Genomic DNA, 21,601 nt, shown 5'->3' with positions numbered 1-21,601 from the left:
GGATTACTTTATAGATAATTGACTCACCCCCATGTCATCCAAGATGTTTTTGTCTTTCTTTGTTTAGTTGAAAAGAAATTAAGTTTTTGAGGAAAAAATTTCAGGATTTTTCTCTATAAAGTGGACTTTAATGAACCTCAACAGTTACAGTATCAATGTAGTTTCAAAGGACTCTAGATGATCTCAACCGAGGCATGAGAGTCTTATCTAGTGAAACGATCATCATTTTTGCAAAAAATAAGTACTTTTAAACCACAACTTCCCGTCTTGCACTAGTTGTGTGATGACGAATGTGCTCCAGTGTTTACAAGTGTGGAGAAAGAGGATCGTTCTGATGTTGTTGTATGTGTCATGATACTGATTAATGTCTTTGTGTCAGTTTATTGTTTGCAATGGTCCACATTGCTTTCGTTTTTTACATATGTAACGCATGACCTTTCGATGTGATTATGTAATACTTAAAGTCGCACTGGCGCATCTCATGACTAGTGCAAGATGAAAAGATGTGGTTTAAAAATTACACACACAGTAATTTTTTTTGGTGAAAATGACAATGATTTCTGTAGATAAGACCCTTATGTATAGCTCGGTTGAGATCATTTAGAGCCCTTTAAAGCTGCATTGATACTGTAAACTGTTGAATAAAGTTGACTAAAAAACTTAATTTAGAGAAGTTATTAGGCACACAGGGGTTTAAAAGCAGCAAGTGAGTTGTTCCCGCTCCCTGGCACGAAGGTAATTTCAGATCACCTGGACTTCCCTGCTGAAAAAAACAGCATACCAGCAAGACCAGCATATGTTGTGTTTTGGTGCTGGTTTGCTAGTGAACACCAGCTAAACCAGCATCAGCACCAGCATTAGCACCAGCTAAACCAGCACCAAACCAGCATTAGCACCAGCAAAACCGGCATTAGCACCAGCATCCCATGCTGGTCATACCATGGTGACCACCAGCTAAACCAGCATAGACCAGCATAATTCCCATGCTGGTCCATGCTGGTTTGATGCTGTTTTTTTCAGCAGGGTTGACACGCTTGGATTAATAACATCAGTTTTAAAAAGGTTGCATCATGACAGTGTTGCCCTCAGAGTAAATCAGCTTCTTTTATTGGCCAACAGTCAAGTGTTTTTATCATAAATCAAATAAATAAATTAAACTAGAGTAAACTATTGCCCCACCCCCCGATAGGACAATCTCACAATTGAGCAATGAGCATATCGCCCAACACTACATTGTAAAGTTCTGCAAAAGTGTAGATGGAAGCAATTATCATAAGGGGAAATATAGAAGTGGGTTAGAAAGAGGTAAAATCAATCTTTCCATGTATGACATCAATGACTTTAAGCCAGATACGTTATCTGAAGGATATAAGTGCTTCAATAGGCCTAACACCAGAGATTATTTACTCTCTTTATATTGAAGATGCCAAACTGTAACATTAGGAACTTTCTTCCTCTGCCAAAATCATTTCTCACAAATGCAATCCTTATAAGGTTTTGTTAATGAGGTCCATCAAAATGATGTGTCTATAAACTCCTAACCTTCTGGCAAAAGCCAGTCTGAGTTTTCCCAGTTCAACAGCAACTAAATAGCAATAAACAGAGGTTGCTCATTTCAGACAATCACATTCCTGATGTTAAATACAAACACAAGAAGAACAAACTGGAAACATTCAGCTCATGAACACACAAAGTACTTTCAATGTCTATAAATGAAGTCATAAAACAATATTAACTACACCGTCTGATGCTGTGAAATCTGCATTAATGACATTGATTATGTTCTCATCATAGAAAAAAATTCCTTCCAGGAGAAAGAAAAATATTTTTCCCTTGAATAAAACCTTCCAATGTTGACCATGACATTAACTGAATGTGTTGTTCAGAGATGAAAACTTTTACACATTCTTCCTTTTTATGGAATATTTTTCAGGGGAAATGATTCAGTTGTTTTTTCTATCCCTCAGTGCAAGCACCTCTACACAGATCATATTTGTGCATCTTACATTTTTAAATCCTGCAACATGAGTTCTGCAGGTGTCTTGTCACTTTACTGTAAATGTTTTCACTCATAAGAAATGCTGGGAACCATCTTCTAATGTGGCCAGAAACTAAAATAGGTCCGTCTTAACTCTAAAACCACCATCCGGTTTCAACAAATCTCTTAGAGGTGCCGTAGAATGTAAACCTGTATTTAGGCATAGATGAATAATAAGAGTTCTGTATATGCTATTGACATATTGTGAGCCTCAAACACGATTGTTTCCACTTACACAAACTTACCACTCAGAAAATGTCCATTAACAATCTCCAAACAACTGATTATTCATCAAAATTTGTATCTTCATCTGATACAGATCTGTTTACACACACACACACACACACACACACACACACACACACACACACACACACACACACACACACACACACACACACACACACACACACACACACACACACACAGCTACTGAAGGGGCTGCTCTGAGAAACAGCCAATCAGAGCAGAGCTCAACATTGTTATTCATGACCCTTTCAAATTAGGTAATAATAGACCACTTCATTCTGGTGACAAATCCAGGGGTTGTAAATGGACATGTAAAACTGTCTCAGGACAATTTACGCACTTAATAAAGCCAAAAATCTTTTATGTTGATATCAGAGAACAATTTCATGTTCACAGAGCATTTTCAATGCATTCTTTGTCACCTTAAAGCAAATGTCCTTACAATAAACCCTACAGGGCCTTTTAACCTCTAGCCCAGGACTTCAAAGTGTTTCACTGTGTGCCATGACTCAAACTCTGTGACATGCTTTTGGTTTACAGCTCAGTGTTATGGTTCAACATAAATGATCTAAAGAAAGATGCTCATTGGTGCTGATGTTCCGGAAACATTGGTTTAGTGAAAGAACAAACACAACAAATCAGTGTCAAGTGTGGAAAAAATAATAAACTATAATCAAAGCCACTTTAAACTGTGGGTAACCATCATTGTTAACAGTTAACCAGCGCACAAATGAGTTTACGTCACAAATTGTCAACAATGGGTGGGCAGAGGAGCCAAGTGAGACCACAGAACCCAAACCAGACTTCTGCTTAACTTTAGTTAACTTTATACAGAGTCCGCAGGTCTTTTTCTGGATGAGGTATGCTGGGTTCCATCACTTTTCATGGCTCCATTTACTAATGATGACAACAAAACAAGAAAATAAATTATAAAAACACAGCATTTAAGAGCTCAAGGTCATTCCTGAAGCATACACTTTATTTTGGTACAAGACCTAGAAAACTAAACCCATCAGTCAAAATATGTCAAAAGTATTAAGGTGGAACAGCTTAAACCACAGAGGAAGAAAAACGTCACGATATGCAATGGACACATACAAACAACTGATTATACAAGATTATAGAGCTCTATTTCTGTTACAAGACATAAAACTTTAACATTAAGGGTCACATGATCGTGGGTGGTGTCCACCGCAGATATTCTCCGATCGGTTTCAGAGTTGGATCCTTCAGTATATGACATGCATTCGCGTCCGCATGACCTTGTCAAGACGTTTCGTGCGCCATTGAAAATGCAACATGTATTCGATATCAGCACTCACACTAAACACTTGGCAAAACAATTCAGATCTGGAACAGCTTAAACCACAGAGGAAGAAAAACGTCACGATATGCAATGGACACAGAACAACTGATTATACAAGATTATAGAGCTCTATTTCTGTTACAAGACATAAAACTTTAACATTAAGAGTCATGTGATCGTGGGTGGTGTCCACCTGAGTTGACATAATTTGCCAGCGTTGCATTCTCAATGGCGCACGACACATCTTGACAAGGTCATTGCGGACGTGAATGCATGTCATATACTGAAGGATCCAACCCTGAAACCGATCGAAGAATATCGGAATCTATGCACATTTTTTCTGCTTATACGTCCGTGGGTCATATCCAATCTGTGCCACTTGAGAAAAAAAATCTGAATTAAGACACTTCAAACAGGCAGTGTAATTGCCGCCTAAGAAAATGTTTAATCAAACTCTTTCTCATGATTCACCCTGTGTTCTGATATGTTTGAAATTAGTTTGCATGCTTTAAGTTTAGTAAGACAGCACCTTTGATCAAATACAAGTAAACATCACCAAGCCTGTTGTTAGCCTTTGAGAACAAGTTGGCGGGACAATCAGTCCTTTCTATAAGAAACATAGTGGACTATAAAACAAAGGACAAAAACTGACAAAATATTTACCTTTCTTTCTTTAACAATGTTTGAAAACTATTGGGGATCCACTAAACATATGCAATTGTTACACATAAAAAAATCATTTTACCTGTATCTATTGATATTTCGATTTTTTTTTTTAATAGTTTTTTATGTTTACATTGTTTATTGTGTGTTGGGCGTGTTTATTGTGATAATTGTGCATTATTGCAGCTTTAAGTTCAAAACAAATTTTCTGAAAAGGGCAATAAAGTATACTCTAACATTTCAGGGATCCACATTTACCAGCTGCAGTTATAGTATGTGGTAGTGAAAAAGTCAAACCATTACATATACAATGAATTGCAGACAGAACACAAATAAGCTGCTCAGGTCAGTTCAAGTTAAATAATACGACTGCTCAAAATGACAAAAAGAAATACCTAGCTTAAAGAACTCATGTTTATGCTACTTAAGCATGGTGCAGGTCAATGCCAGACAATCGTGATTAATCAATTAAGAAAACAGTTGCCAATGAATTTCATTATTAATTATTTGGTCTGTGACGTCACATGCTCTCCCACACCACTGTCGTTTTGGATAACACATGCATTCGCTTCATACTGCGTAAGCTGTGCACTTATAATTAAAGTCATGCTCTTCTTCCAGGGTTTCCCCTACCGCCTTAACTAGGTTGTTAATTTTTTTTATTTAAGCCTGTTATTGTATTAGTCTATAGTTCTTGCAAATTTAACGCAAGTTAGGTGGTGATTTTGTTGTTTGAGCAAACTGCTAGCTAGGTTTCACGTGCCTGTTGATTAGATAAGTGTTGAGCGCTCTTGCTCACTTTATTTATGTGCATTATTTACATGCTACAGTAGTTACACTCCTTTAAGATAATGTAATTAATAGTGGGAAATAATCAGTTTTTACAATCTTCGCGCTATCTATCATCGTTCGCCAGACGTTCTACAACATCTGCTTCAGTTTGTGTTAATTAACCCTTTAGTTTCACTTCATCACGCAGCTATTTTTCATTAGAGGTATCTGTTAAAAACATTTAATTCATTAATAATCTAGTATGTGTTCGTATCCTGTCACAGTTTCTTCAAAATTAAGTTTTATTTGAGTGTTTTAAATAAAAATATTAAAATTTTCATCATGCCCCTTTGATTGCCACACCCCTGGCCCCGACCACCTGCCCAACCCTACCACCTTAACTAACAAATTTTCTGCGGGAAACCCTGTCTTCTATTCCGTTAATGCTTTGAAATTTTTATAACTAATGTTTATCTTTATACATTTTTTGCCACTATTGAACAGGCATATCAGACATACAATAGGAAGAAAATGGGAGACTTTGATCAGGAAATGATGCAAGCTGGAACCGAACGTGCAAGCATGAGCAGCGCGTAAGTGGTGCAGCAGAATCGGTGCTGAAGCAGCAGTGCTGCAATTGTTTCAGCGCTGGCTGTATTTTTGCTGCGCTGCTCACACTCAATTAAAGCAAAAGTGCATTGTTTAGGGTTTAAATGGTCATAGAGTGACGCGAAAAAGTGTCATTTTACCATAAAATCATGAATGTGATGCCAAGCGTGTTTTAAACATTCATGACTTTGAGCAATTTAAAAGAAAGCAATGAAATATTTAAAAACACACTGTTGCCAAAAAAACTGTGCTGTCATTCACTCTCTGCCCAGCACAAAATAAATCCTCATGTTTTTTTAATATCCTTCAGAGAAACAGATACATCTATGCATCTAAATCTTACGGATATACTGTTGGAGAGGGAACATGATCGATTGCATCATGGTGTCAATCACAGAGTCAAATCTATTCTTTTATCATAAACTTCAGAGAAACAAACGCTCTCCTCAGGCGCTGCTCCTACTACGCAAACGCGCTGCTCACGCTTGCAGTGTGAAACCGGCATAACAGCGAGGACACTCGCCCAGATCTTTAACCACTACATTACATCATAAATGTACACACCCCAAATGGAGCTTAAACTCTCAAATTTGATTGTTATGTCACATTTTCTACCAACTGAGCTACATAGGCCAATATGGAGAGCAATGCTGGATGGTTCAAGACGTATGTGTAAGATGAAATATGGTTTGTTATGTAATAACTGACCAAAATAAGTAGATGGAATGCCCACATCTGTACAAATATCAGACTGTAAAGTAAATAAACTGTGTTTGGATTAGAGCCCTGCACGGGCCAAAAATCTAGGCCCTGACCCGGCCCTGGCCCGAGACGCTTAGGCCCTAGCCCGGCCCTTGTCCGACAGCATATCAGAATTCTCAGCCCGAGTCTGACCCGAGTCCGAACTTTTTAATTCTCCCCATTAGGAATCTGTGTCCGCAGATATATAGTCACTGCATCGCGTGTGTTTGCGAGTAGATGTCTGTAGATGTCTTTTTAATAGCCTATTTAATATGTAAAACTTGAATTTGAAATAAAACTTTCTGCAGAGAAGTTAATGAGATCTCTATCGTCTCTCTTGCTACATGACGCGACAATTATTTATTATTTCAAATCCGTTTACAAGATAAATATATATACACATTGTGTTGTTAAACTGATGAAATTATCTTGCTATATACGCTACATTCATTATGAGAAGCCTTTTCTTTTTACTCTTACACTGTAGACAGTAATATATGTATATTATTATAAAACTATGGTTGTGACAGCAGATTATCCATTATCTGTTGGTTCATGTTGGTCCAGTTTAATTCATGGTAATCCTTTAATAAAATGTATAATATAGTTATAAAATATTTTATTGTTTTGTAATATTCACAGCGCACATTCTCTCGGATCATTTTAAAACATTTTAAATCATTCTGCAAAATTCCGTATAGATTTTGCAAAAGAAATCCAAATAACTCCTTACACAGCTTGTACAGCTGTACTCTTGCAGCAATTAAAGCAGTTCAGTTTTGTTTTAAATGGCAAAATAGTTATATTTCTTTTTTATTTACATTTTAGAGCATTTTTGTTTGTTAAAGTGTTTTATGATAACCAAGTGGTTAGCGGCCGACAGCAAGTTGACGACATGTTTGATGAATTGATCCTCTCAAATCAACACTTCACTTGCCTATAATAACAACTATATAAAATAAATATTTTCAGCACATCACAATGTTAGTTTAAACGTTTATTATCAACACACACTATTTTTAAAAAGCGAAGGCAGGTTGCTCTGCTGCTCGCAGTTGCAACGGGTGCAGAAATAAAAAAATAAAAAGGGCTATACAAAACGAAACAAAATAAACATGAAACAGAATAAACATGCATGTTGCCTTATCTTACAACTTCGCTTTTGCATATACATTTTTTTTTAATGTAAGGACTTACCACAGAACATGGCTATTCATGTATCCATCCAACATAAAAACGTCGATCCATACACAAACAAGAAATAAAGACACAGTCTTCTTACACGAAATTAATACAGGGAGAAGTCTTTAATAGATTATGTCTCGGATGCTGTCTGCGTAGATTATATACAGTATCCAAGGTTTTAATCTAGTACTCCATTTATAATTTTTCCTGGTGTGCTGAAGGTCCTGCTGTTTAAATACGCTGTTAAAACAGCTGCATTGTAAATGTGTGGCTGTGCGTAGCGGACTCATGCGGTAGGTTAAACGTCTTGCAATGTTTGTTTTGCAATCATAAATGTCTGTCAAAAGATTATTTTAATTAAGTTGAAAACTATAAAAAGATGGAGAGAAGCCTAAATAAGCCCGAGGTCCGGCCCGCGTATCTGCTGTGATGTTAAAATTGGCCCGAAACCCGACCCGAAGGGCGTAAACAGGTCGGGCCCCGTCGGGCTCGGGCTGAAATGCAGGGCTCTAGTTTGGATTAGGTGCTTCCAACTTTTCAGCTATTTCCCCTGCAAGAGCTTCTCAAATAATTCAATTTTTTTAATGTGCACTAAAAGTAAACATTTTCCCTCCTTGGGTTTTTATTGGCACATTCATTTCTGATGTACCTTGAATAAAAGACATTTAACATTGGTATCACAGTCCTCATTACAACCCATTGATCATTTTATTGTTCCCTGATCTCCAGGCTTTAATCCAGTCAAACATTTCTGTCTTAAAGGGTCAGTTTACACCAGAATTAAAATTTTGGTCATTAATTATTATGGGTGTAAATTAGACAGTTCATTGCTATATGATACCATATCGATTATCTCCGCTGCGCGATGCAATATCTGCTGATACATCAAACTTTTCTTTGATGCAATTATGATTCGATCCAATAGAGGGTATGCATGTGACTGTCGGCGAAAAGCGACTGCGGTTACGTCCACTGAGTGGCAAAAGACAGAGCGGCAGAATTTGTGTACAGTGTAAAATCAGTGAAAACACTTTGAAAACGCTGTTGTGCCTTAAACTCTACTAACAGATTTAAAAAGAATTTGGAGCTATCGTTTTACAGACTGTCAAAAAACACTGAAAGGAGAAGTAAATGGATTGTTCATGCCAACGTTCACTGACCACAGGTGGGTTGACAAGATGCTAGGGTCACTATCAAGCCAACAAAATTAAATTTTTGCTGATAATTGTCAGTTATACTGACATTTTCTCGGCCGCCGCTAGAACAGCCAGCCATTTTGCAAAATATATTATGTGGAAAAGTGATACCCTCTACCACTTTACCGATACTTTAAAGAAAAACACCACAGTTTTTTATATTTCACTATGTTTTACCTATCTTTTTTCAATGCGTGCACTTAATCTTTGTACAGTGTGTTGTGAATGTGTTCATTCATTCCTTAGGATCCAAACAGGGATGAATTTAGAAGCCACTAAACAGTTCCATGTTTTCCCTATTTAAAGACTCTTACATGAATAAGTATGGTGGCACAAAATAAAACGTGGCGATTTTTTCAGCGGATAAAAATGAGAACTTATTGTTTGGCGGAAGAGCACTTAGGTTGCAGCACTACGTCAAGGAATGAGAATGCGGAGAGTGTCAAAATAAAGGTACCTCATATCGATATTTTGTGTGGCATCGATGCATCCTATCATTAGAAATTTTATTGATGCATCAATCATCGATCAATACATTATCAATGCATTGTTACACCCCTATTAATTATTTACCCTCATGTCTCTCGTGAAACACCCTTTGTTCATCTGTAGAAAATAAATTAAGACATTTTTGATGAAATCTAAAATCTTTTTGACCCCCCAGGGAGTAAAGACATGCGCACAGCGCTGACAACGACACATGAACGTCAATTCACACACACAACGCCACTTTGGTCCGGGCATAAGTGCACATATAAGTGAATGGAGAAAGTGCGATTTCACTGCAAAACAGCACAACACGTATTGCCCCCTCTAGTCATTAATTATGTCTATGTGTGCGTGGTGCTCAACACAGGAGCCAGCATTCACAACACATGTGTGGTGCTGACACAGGAAGTCAGAGCTCCCAACAAACGTGTGAAAGCACGTCATAGACTGAAGAGAAGTGAAGAAAACATGAAATAAAGTTGTTGGGGTGCACAATAATTCTTCTAGGCAGTTGGCACTTCATGAAATAAAGATTAAACCACTGTAGTAACATGAACTATTATAAAAATGTCTTTACTGCCTTACTGAGACTTGAACGGGGAGTTGCATTGCGGTCAATCAGGGGTTCAGAAAGCCTTTGGATATCATCAAAAATATCTTAATTAGTGTTCCGAAGATGAATGAATGTTTTACTTACGTGTGTGGAACGACAATAAGGGTGAGGAATTAATGACAATATTTTATTTCTGGATTGAACTAACCCTTTAAAATTGTAGATATTCACTGAAAGACAGTGTTAAAACAAGACCCCTATGGTTCAATGCTTGTCTAAAACATCTTACTCTCAGACGTCACCTCAGGCTTAGGGCAAACATCATCTCTGATGAACAGATGCCTGCATGTCATCACCCCAAGAAAAGCCAACTTGTTACGAGGAGAAGAAGGAAATATGTGAATTTAAGAGAACACAGTAGTAATCACAAGTCCCTAACTTAAACAAATGTTTCATACAAAAACTTTCAGGTATCTGAATATGAAAATCTTGCAATACCTGTAAAACTGTTATGTAATTTAGCACAAAAGAGATTGTTTACCAATGTTAGATCTGGAGGCATGAAAAAAATGAATGTTACAAAGAGATCTAAAAAGAAATTTTTCATTTCCTTTACAAAGCAAACAAAATACATGTCTTTTCCTAGTTACGTAATTGCACTTTAGAAAAACAAGGCGTTACCAATGGTTTAGGGGGACTGTTTAATATTTTGGGAATGTCTGGAAGATGGCATCTGTGTTTTTTTGTTGTTGTTGTGTCCAATGTACCCATGAATCATTAAATAACTACTGGATGTACCTGGCAGGTGTACCAAGCTACTACCGATACAAAAACAGCAGCTTATCCAGCTTTTTGAGAAGATAAACCCACCGTGTTTTGTTCTAGCAACAGAAATGAAACTTGTGACTCAGCAGCATTTTTAAACCTGGTCAGAAGTGAACAGAAATACAGCCGTTTGTAATTATGAGCTGCGTGCCAGTCCAGAGCAATTCGCCCTATTATTTTGTCCTTTTTACAGCTTAGGATCACCACTGAAAAGAGGGTATTTCAGGATAATCATTTGCGTTGTGTAGATCCTTGACTTATTTATCGTTTTGTCGATTTTATGGGCGGATATAAGCCTGTCGCAGATGTATATCAATGTATATTTCCACAGATATGCAGCTGATATGATTGTTTTTTACAGAGCACGGAAAAAATGCTTGTAAATAATGTAAGTACTTGTCTGTCTAGCAGAGAGAGCTCCATTGTTTGCTACTGACGACCCAAGTTACTCCAGCCGACCCTTTGACTACAGTCAGTGGCCTCTTGTTCAGGTGGTGGCAGACAAGCAGTCAAGTGGTGTTTTCACAACATTTACACCTGATATTAAGATGCGTTTGGGTTGATTGGAATATAAGTGGACGAGAGAGACATTCCCGTTTTTAGTCTGTTTTTTATGAAAGTCTAAAGTATGCTCAGGCACTGTGCTTTCGCTTTAAGGGCTTGTTATAGTCGTGCGTAGGTCCTACGGCGTAGCAGCGACGGCGTAGGTTCCGCGTCGGTTTTCATTTATACTTTTGCATCGTCGTCCGCGTCGACGTGCACACACGCGCGACCGCTAGGGCTGTGACGGTTAGGATATTTTCTCACCGCGGTGAAGCAAAAAAAAAATCATGCGGTTATGCGGTTAACCGCACAACAGTAACCCCCAAAGCCCAAAAGCACAACCCCCCACCCCCGCAAAGCATCGGAAACGTCTTCTTATTTATTATTAAAACAACAAATTATATTAGCAATAACAACATAAAATAATATTTATTTCCATAGGTATAATATATATATATATATATATATATAGCAATACATATATATATTTTTATATATAATATATATAATAATTATATAATTTTTTGTCATCGTTTATAACCCATTTTGTACAATACATTTCATACAATAGCAACCTGAAAAAAACTAGAAAGAACATGCCGAGCTTAACATTGTTTCTTGTAAGCAAAACCTTGATTCCAATTTCTTTAGACATTTTTAGAGTGTTTTTCGGGTAACACTCCGTGGATATAACGCACTCCTCCAAACGCAACGGGTTGAACGTTAAATAATTTATTGCACAATAAAATGGGTTACAAACAATGACAAAAACTGTTCCATAATTCATATTAAACTCAAAAGAAACGAAAAAAAAAAAAACTATTTCATGTTACTATAGTTAATATGTTTAATTATAATTTTTCAAAGCAGATACGAAACTAAATAACGTATTGCATCATCCCGTAAATAACTGCGCAAAACTTGGATACTCCAATCAATGCTTTAAATTACTGCTGTCCATTTACATAATCAAGAAGATAATAAAACTTTTTTGATCCCGAGCTGGAGAAATTAGTTTACAGCATTAACGGGTCACGCGGTCAGTAAGCCCTCACCTGCCTGACTGATGTCACTATGGTACTTTGCTCCTCTCGCAAAAGTCTTGGAGATTTTCAACTGTCGTTGCTGGGCTGAAGTTTTATGCTTTAATAAAGGTATGTTTGGTGCTCCCAAGTCCGACAAACGCCACATGATAGTTAATCATCACAAGATGTGATTTTAGATAGTGGCATTTCCTCGCTACGATAGTCAGACATATAGGTCTACAGCCGACCGCGCTAGCCTTCATAACTATAGTTGGCATGTTTGACCATTATAGTTTTAAATAATTATGCTATTATTATCAGTACCAACGCGCATTTCGTGCTGCCCGGTGACCTTCTTGCACCTGAATAATGTAATGCGCGTGGCTGTGAGATTTCCTTGCACTTGAGATTTTGTTATTCGCGCAGTGAGTGAGTTGGTACAGTTCCATGGCATGCAATAAATATCAGAGCACCTGGGCATGACGCGCTTAAATTAATGGCTTCATGTTTAAGAAGATTGCGCCCGTGACAGTAGGCTATTGTGTGTATTTAAGTACTGAAACTAAGTAATTAAATAACAATTATAAGACATGCGCACATAATAAACCCCTATATATGTTTAATGCACCGTCCCTCCCCCTTGTGCGGAAAGCAGTTTTTTCTCTAGAACCCTTGAACACAGGATGGAAGACAGTAAATTATGATTAACAATGACTTTTGTGTAGTTCATATCATACACCATATGACTTCTGTAACTTTAATCAGCAAAATAAAGAAGATATAAAAAAGTGCGGTGATGACGATGATGAACTCAGCACCGCGGTTGGCATCTCATTACTGCGGTGATGCGGTGACGCGGTTATCGTCACAGCCCTAGCGACCGCTGGTAGGCAGTTTCCACGTGTGTAACCACAGTAGCAGCGCGATCGTCAGAGAAGAAGCAGCTTGGCAAGTTAACCCACAAACGAAGAAGAAATAGCAACTTGTTGTGTATAATTTGAGAAGACCAGCAATGATGGAAGTAATTAAACAGCGACTTTTGATGCAGTTTGAGTTAAATCACTCCTCAACTTGGCTCTTCTTTGTTTTCATCGTCACAAACGGAAATACCTATGACGCAGTTTTTTTAACCTGACGGGAGGAGTTCTGGTGGACCAATCACAGCGCTTGCGGTCCGCGTAGATCTGCTGCGCTGTTACAATCTTTGCGAGGTGCGCGTCAGGCTACGCAGAGCTACGCACAGGCTACAGATAGCCTACGCCTACGCACGACTATAAATCGCCCTTTAGAAGTCAAGACTGATATATAAAAACATTGTGCGGTACATTACATATTAGATCAGTATGTTGTCAGTCAAACATTGTCCTCTTAATGGTAATTTGCTACTTAATTTGTGTACAAAGTACATAACTTCATGTGAAGCTAATAATGACTGCATAAGTTTCCCTTTTCAAACAATTCCAATATTACATTATTCTTGTTCATGAAAACTGCCACTAATTCAAGTTATATATATTGTAGTATATGTATACTTTACTATAATAGACACATAAAGAATGTAAGCCCATATATCGTTATCCTAGTTTTTTTACTCCCTAATATCTGTATCGGCATTGCCCAAAAAAAAAAACAATACATTTCGGTCGGGCTCTAGTGTCGTCTTCCCGAATGACATCTGTAGATCAAGATTAAAACAGGCAAACTTAAATGTTTGCAGAATCACTCTGACAAAGCATCTCATAGATCAACCCAGTGTTGGGACAAAAAAAGGACCCTACCCGCAGGGTTGTAATTTATTCTATGCTGGGTTGTTTTAATCCATTGCTGGGTCAACAAACTTAATTTAACCTAACAGTTGGGTTTGTTCCGTTTTGACCCAACGCTGTGTTGAAAATAACTCATTTTAACATTTAACTAATTTACAAGTCATAGTCAGTCTTCAAGCCAGACATTTCACGTCGAAACCAGTACCAGCATTGTTACAGCCGGAGGAAAACGCTTGACAAGTAGTCGTGTTATCCGCACGACTACCAGCATTAGTTGTCACAGTGCATCAAAAACTCAACTGTAATGCAGCACTGCTGTGGACACGGGTGTTTGCTGTGAACTTGTGATGGATACGTCTGGTTATGATGAAGTTTCTCTGAGGTTACACAGGCAGATGGTTTAACCCATAATGCAATGAATGAAAGCAATCCAGATGTTTAAACCTTTCCTTGCCCCCTCGCGGAATAAGATTAAAAACAAGAAATTTTTCCAACTTGACCCCAGGCAAGACAGTAAGGTCAATAAAGATTATATAATTTAAGCAGGGTTATCCTGTCAATCACTTCATAGCTTTAATTATACTCATGAAAAGTTGTCTGGCCCACTAGTTTCCATTCTGTTTAGTATAGTCCGCTGGTGTTTTCCTGACGCCATCTGGCAACTGCAATACCTGCCACTTGTCTTGATCTTGTGTCCGACCGCAAATGCCACTAGAAGAAACAATGTTACGCAACTGCTTCAACACAGTAATAATCAGCAGTCAGTGCCGAAGTGAACTGCATAACACCCACTTGATGAAACTATAAAGAGAAATAGATTAAAAGGATCTTCTGGTGGTCTGGAAGAAAACAGAGTGCCAGCTACCACAAACAGCACGACATGACCGACTCCAGACACGCAGCACGGCAAAAGACGAACGGCAGTAGACACAACTCGAAAAAGCCATGCACAAGCCTACAAAAGAGGCGTTTTATCATCCTTACACAGGGCAAACCTCAGATCTGATAGGTCCTCAAATGTGCAATAAGCAATTCCTCTTCTGCAGCTCAGGATCTAATCCAAACTACACAAGCAGATTGCTGGATAGACTTCAGGGAGACTCAAACATTGGCAAAGAGATGTGCCTGGGAAAGTTATCTTTCTAGTGCTGATACTACAATAAGCTGTGTTAAGATAAATTGAGGGTAACACATCATACACCATGAAATGTGACTCCTTTAGGAAATAAAGAAGCCAAGGCTCTGCATACAGGATAAGCAAAAATCTATCATGAGTGAACATGCTAGAAATAAATACAACAAACGATACACATCAAACAAAGTAAATGCAGATTGTTGTGCATGCAAAAGTGCCTGAAGAGAGTTAAGCATTCCTTTCCAGAATGATGAGTTGAAATGAGTTCATTGTGATCTGTGAAAGAAAAACTTTGAAGTGATCACAAGAAATTACGCTTACAAACCTATTAAACTGAACTAAAATAGCCTCAATACGTTTCGGCTGTGTCTTTCATTTGAATTGAACCCTCGCGCCCCGGGGACAGCATACAAATATACGTGACAGTCAAATGCTAAGGGGCGACCAGCCTATGCCTGCCTGTAGATAATAATCTTGATTCTTTTGTGGTAAAACACAAACAGATGTGGCGACTCTGAAATTAAATGGATACATGATGTGCGGAATTAACTTGAGTCATACCGACAGGCGATATGACGTCACCACTTTCACTGCCCATGTCGTGCATTTGCGGAAAAATGCAATCTCACGTGGTGAGTTATGATAAAAACACCTTTATAAGAAGTGTTTCGCTTAAATTAGTTTTATATTAAACTATTTGACCTGTTACGTTTTTATAGCATTGACCTAGAATATTTATATTTCTTGTGTGCTTACCATATACTGAAATGAAATATAAACGTGGTGTCCGTGACGTCACCAATAGGTTTGTGAAGAGCTCCACAGTCGGCCACGGTTCACCACACATCACTTGCGGATAACCGAAAAATGGGTAAAGAGGCGGGACGTGGGTAAAGCTGAGGTGGCGGGTTGCTAAATTAACGTCGCCTAGCTCAACTCTAGTTGTCACTCAATTGGCCAAGCACTTAATTATGCAGAACTTTAAGGCTTGATATAATTGAAATGCACAAGTTGTCATGAATAGCAAAATAAGCTATATAGACTAAAATAATTTTTTTGTACCAGGCTGTAAACATATTTTTTTCTGCTCTGAAGCTGGGCATTTTTAACATCTATGGGGGTCTATGGGAATTGACTCCCTTTTGAAGCAAGTCGATGAATTGCAGCTTAAGTCACTTCCTTGTTGGCTTCATCAGAGATCAAAGAGTTGCCCCTTGGTGTTTACAGACATCCAATGAAAGGACCAGTTTAATAAAGACTTCAAGTGACAATTAAGGGGCGGTTTCCTGGACAGGGTTTAAGATTAATCCAGGACTAGGCCTTAGTTATATTTGGACATTTAAGTAGTTTTTACAAACAAACATTACAAAAAACATTACTGGTGTGCATCTTTAGACAAAACAATGTCACTGATATATGTTAAGATATGTCGGTCCAATGTTTATTTAAATTAAGGAAGCTCAAGCATGCATTTTAGTCTGGCACTAGAATAAGCCCTGTGTGGAAAACCACCCCTTAAAGTTTAATAACAACAATTTTCAAATAAACTCTCTCACCCTCGTCAAAGTAAGTGTTCACCTTTAGGGCTTAAAGGACAGAAATACTGCTCATCATCCCAAGCACATTTCATCCGCTCTAAACAGCATGAATAAGCGGATGAGTTCTCTGTTAAATTTGTCGGAAACTCAGAAATCTGTTGAGAAACATCTGGACGCCTGGCACATCGCTTATAACAATCAGAAAACATCCACTTCAGCTTTGCCAATAATAACTTTCTCAGTTTTTATAATCATACAGTCTTGATTATAATGCTGATTTCTCCAGGGTCGTTTTACCGAAACGCTAAAAAAAACATGTATGAGTTTATCTTTTCTGATGAACACAAAAACAATTTGAGTAAATGATGACAAAATATTAATTTTTCATACTCATATTCATACTAGTATCAAAAATAAAATACCCATTACATTTTAAAACAGACACTAAATCACAAATGCATATGAAATCTATAAGGGCCCAAGCATTTGGAGAGTAAAGATGTGAAACTAAAATGTCAAAAATAAATACAGTAATTAGACACAAGGACCCTGTCTGGACTTCTTTGCCATTTGGCTATTTTCCATACTTTCACCAGACAGTATCGCACAGCAGTATAACGCTGTAATCTCTTTTTATTAGAGTATCATTACTGTTAAAAGAGCAAGTCTTGTCTGTAAGTGTTTTTGACATCTGTTTTCTTTTGTTGTCTGAACTCCAAGAGAAAACAAACCTGCAAGGTAAGAAACCTGATCATCAAGTCAAAGCCTAAAATCAACTGCTGTCAAAACAATCTACATTATTCAACAGATGAAATCCATGTGGGCTCAAGGTTTCACATAATGTTTGAATGCACAGCTGTTGAGGTTGATTGATGATTTATAGAGTGTAGAAAATTATAGAATTTTTGCTCATGGGTATTTTTACTTTAAAGTGCTATACGGCATATTAGTATTGATACCTGACAGCTACTTGAAAGTGGAGAACGTTTGCATGTATCAACATAGTACTAAAACAGTGTGCAAAGTGAAGTACTGTGATGTGCATGGCACACGTGTTGACGGGTGGGACCAATCAGGAGGGGGGTGAGAAGGAAAGAGAGGCGGGGAGGGCCAAATAGTGGTAGGAGGTGGGGGGTCATGAGCAAAAGAGGAGGGGCAACGCACACATGAAAATATATTTAAGCTGCATCCACACCAGGCCTTTGGTGGAAGCAGACAGCTGATTGTGAAGAGCAGAGGAGAACTCTTTACCAGGAAACTACTCTATACTTTATTACAGACAGTTCTTATTTCGCTTTTACTCCTCGTCACGCAGTCCGAAGAGCAACACCGACAGGACCGTTCAGCATCTTAAACAACGAACTTCTTTCTCGCAGAAGACTAATGCAAGGCATAACTATGGCTACTATTTCACTAGCACTTTTGATGCTGGTGCTCAGCCATGCATTTGCTCAGATGAGCCCAAAGAGGAACTTGGCGGCGCCCAAGTCGCCAAAACAATCGCAATGCTGCGACGAGGTCCGTTCCTTGAAAGTCCAGGTGGCCAATCTGAGCAGCATGCTGGAGGAACTGAACAAGAAGCAAGAGTCGGAACTGATGAAGGTTGTGCGGCAGATGATGGAGTTGGAAAAGCAGAACCAGCAGCAGGAATCTCGTGTCACAGAGGCCGAGAGCAAGTACTCCGAAATGTATAATCAGATCGAAATCATGCAACTGCAGGCTGCACAGTCGGGCCCACAGCAGAGCACCTCAGGTGAGTCGATACATACTGAGCTGTGTGCTTATACTCAGTGAAGCTTTTTTAAACACGTGTCATTTGTTCCTCTGTTCTCTGCGCTCAGCAGGGTCATGGGTTACATATGTTAGCTGCTAATGTAAGTCAGATTCTTACTAGTAGTTTCTACAGTCCAAAAGATGTGAAAACGCCATTGTTTCTTAAATATAATTGTTAACGTAAATAACCTGTATTTTGTAGCAAGTACAGTATTGGCAAAGGATGCATATTCGGATAACTTACACCAGCCTATTCTCTGTACCGTAATAGTAAGAGATTTGTCTTGATTTTTAAACCAAAGTGGTCGCAACTGATATTGATCTTTAATAAAGGATACAAAACTCTGTATTAGATGGCAAGAAATCATGGGAAAGCATACAGTAGAGTAACATGAGGCAATAAGATTAGAGATAGGTGTGTGGGTTCAGCTTAACTGAATGTTTTTACAGTACACATGGCATTCCTCAGACACACGCTTTCATTTACAGAAAACCATTAACATAGTTCTAACAGAGGAACTCTCAAGAGTCTGGCCAGTAGCCGGCAGTAATCAGATGGTAATAATACAGGTTAGCGGGTGCAGGAATGTCTGGCTTTACAACAGCAGCCAAGTCACAGCACGTAATATGTGCTTCTGACTCGAAGCTCTCAAAAACGATGGGACACTTTCTTTCTTTCTTTCTTCGAAAGCTGTCGGATATCAATCTTTCAAACCAGAGGAAGACGTTTAATAAAGTATGCTCCAAAGCTGTATTGTTGACACTGGGTTTCCTTTTGCCTATTGGCAACATGAACAGAGTAAAACTTTGTTACAAAGTTACACATAGTTGATAATATAATACAAGTGTCTTGAGTCAGAAAGCAGCTTTTTTCCAGATCCTAAACTGTCATTTCTTTTTAGACGCAAACTACGATTGTGCATCCCTGTACAACAAAAACTACAAAATCTCTGGAGAGTACAAACTACCAAAAGATGACTTTCTGGGAACGCCCGAATTAAACGTAAGGCTGAATCATAAGTGACTTCCAAGCAGGCCTTAGGGTTTGTGTGTTTGAGTCTTTAATCCCAAGATGGCATGATTTGTTTTAGGTCTTTTGTGACATGGAAAACAATGGCGGTGGCTGGACGGTCATTCAGAGACGCAAGATTGGCCTGACGAGCTTCGACCGTGACTGGAAGCAGTACAAGACCGGTTTCGGTACAATCCGCGGTGACTTTTGGCTGGGCAATGAACACATCTTCCGGCTGACCAGACAGCCAACAGTGCTAAGAATAGATATGGAGGTAAGTACACTAAACGGTGATCATCTATAAGCTATCAAAGATGTGCTTTAATAAAAGTGTTTTTTGATTGCTTTAGGATTGGGAGGGTAAGGCGCGCTATGCTGAATACAATTTTTTTACACTGAGCAACGAAATGAACAGCTACAGGCTCTTCATCGCTAACTACAGTGGGAATGCTGGCGACTCCCTGCGCTACCACAACAACACCAACTTTAGCACTAAGAACAAAGACAACGACAAGTGTGTGGACAACTGCGCCCAACTTCGCAAAGGTAAATCACACAAAAGCTTCAAACGAAAGCAGAATAGGTCAGTTGCGATGTTTTATATTTTAACCTTCACATTTTTTCTTTTGCAGGTGGATATTGGTACAACTGCTGCACTGACTCTAATCTGAATGGCGTGTTTTACCGTTATGGGTCACATACCACAAACTCAGATGGCATCACTTGGTATGGATGGCATGGACCGAACTACTCACTAAAACGGGTGGAGATGAAGATCCGCCCTCAGAATTTCAGACCTTAAAGACTTTCATAATTCAAATGAATGCGCCTTCTTACCACTAAACTTTGGCATGAATGGATCAACATATTCTTCTGCTTGGACCGGGCAAACATTTCAGGGGAATGCATTTGTGTAACAGTATTGTAGGACTGAATATGTGACGGACGATGTTTGATTGTAAATTGCATTTTATATATGGTATTTATCTCTTAAATATTTTATTTTCTCTAGCCTTTTCTAAAAAAATTTATGCACCAAGACTCATACTTTACTTTCATAAGAAAAATAGGCCGATGCAAGCCGTTCACAATGTTTGATTTTGTAAAAAACTAAAACAATTCAACAGTTCAGACACATTGTGGCTGATTCACAAATAAATGAAAACTAATTGTGTAAAGTTGTTGGGTGATGAATAAAATTGTATTTTTAAAGAATTGCTTTTGGCATCATCTGCTTTACCAGTGAGATTAGTGTAAAGGAGCAGTATGTTGTATGTTGAATACTTGGATGACTTCAAGATTAATTTACACAATTAACTAAAGGCAAAAAATGACATATGCTTTAAGTCACACAAAGCACAGAAGTACAGAAGGGATTCCATTTAAATAAAGAGTCACTGAATAAGAAACCTGGAATGCACAGAACCAAAGATATAGACCTAGAGAAATGTGAACCATACAGTAAATCCTTTCATTTCACAAACAAATATGAGCACATTCTTTACACTTCTTTGAGTTTTGAGAGTCTCTGGGCGGTCTGGGTGGTCCATATGCGGCTAAGCTGTCAGAAGCTATATGGCCTTACTTGACCTTTCGGTGCATTTGAGGACTTCCTGTGTATCGCTCCTTAAAGTTGTTCTTCATTTCGTTTAGAACACGGCACGAAACCTCTGCTTAACCTCAACTATTAATTGAGTTCTCAATAAAAAACCTAAATTTAACCCTGATTATAATTTAGTTTAAAACAGGCCTTTCTTTAAAGTTTTACAGCGAAGGAATTAAGCACTCATTTAAGAGACTTTTGTACTTTGCCGTGTGTGTTTGTGAATGCACGCATATCGTGTGTGGTGGAGAGCGCCATTCAATGCAAAACTGCTCAGCAAAGACGATCATCAAGTCTACCACAGCATATTAAACAACATAGGGACTAAAGTGAAATTAGTTAATGTCACCCAAAATGAACTATTAGGTGGAATGTAAGCGCATTCAAGATGTCCGATTGTGTCCAAGAAACACTTGCTTAATGCAGAAAGTCCAGCACTATCAACTCTTGAAACTGATCATTTCTAAAAATAAATTGTTTTTTTTTTTAATCTTCCATGACTTCACTGTTAATTCCACAACCCTCATCTCAATTGTTTAGTCTTTAGGTCATATCTGAAGTTGTTTTTACTGTGTTGTTTT

At 38.2% G+C, this 21,601-nt stretch overlaps 2 protein-coding genes across 2 annotated transcripts in view; one reads left to right on the top strand and one right to left on the bottom strand.

The window, feature by feature from the left end:
• The window catches only part of mtor (mechanistic target of rapamycin kinase), a 123,731-nt gene that overhangs the window by 56,232 nt on the left and 45,898 nt on the right, over nt 1-21,601 (bottom strand). The window lies entirely within an intron of this gene.
• angptl7 (angiopoietin-like 7) lies at nt 17,834-20,458 on the top strand. The gene is made up of 5 exons (XM_065271340.1): nt 17,834-18,385; nt 19,308-19,408; nt 19,497-19,691; nt 19,768-19,963; nt 20,050-20,458. The coding sequence occupies exons 1-5, from the start codon at nt 18,016-18,018 to the stop codon at nt 20,217-20,219; spliced, it is 1,032 nt and encodes a 343-aa protein (XP_065127412.1). The 5' UTR covers nt 17,834-18,015; the 3' UTR covers nt 20,220-20,458.

The sequence above is a fragment of the Paramisgurnus dabryanus genome, chromosome 11 (genome assembly GCF_030506205.2).
Source record: "Paramisgurnus dabryanus chromosome 11, PD_genome_1.1, whole genome shotgun sequence".
Lineage (NCBI taxonomy): Eukaryota > Metazoa > Chordata > Actinopteri > Cypriniformes > Cobitidae > Paramisgurnus > Paramisgurnus dabryanus.
This window is presented reverse-complemented; position numbering and strand designations above follow the sequence as displayed.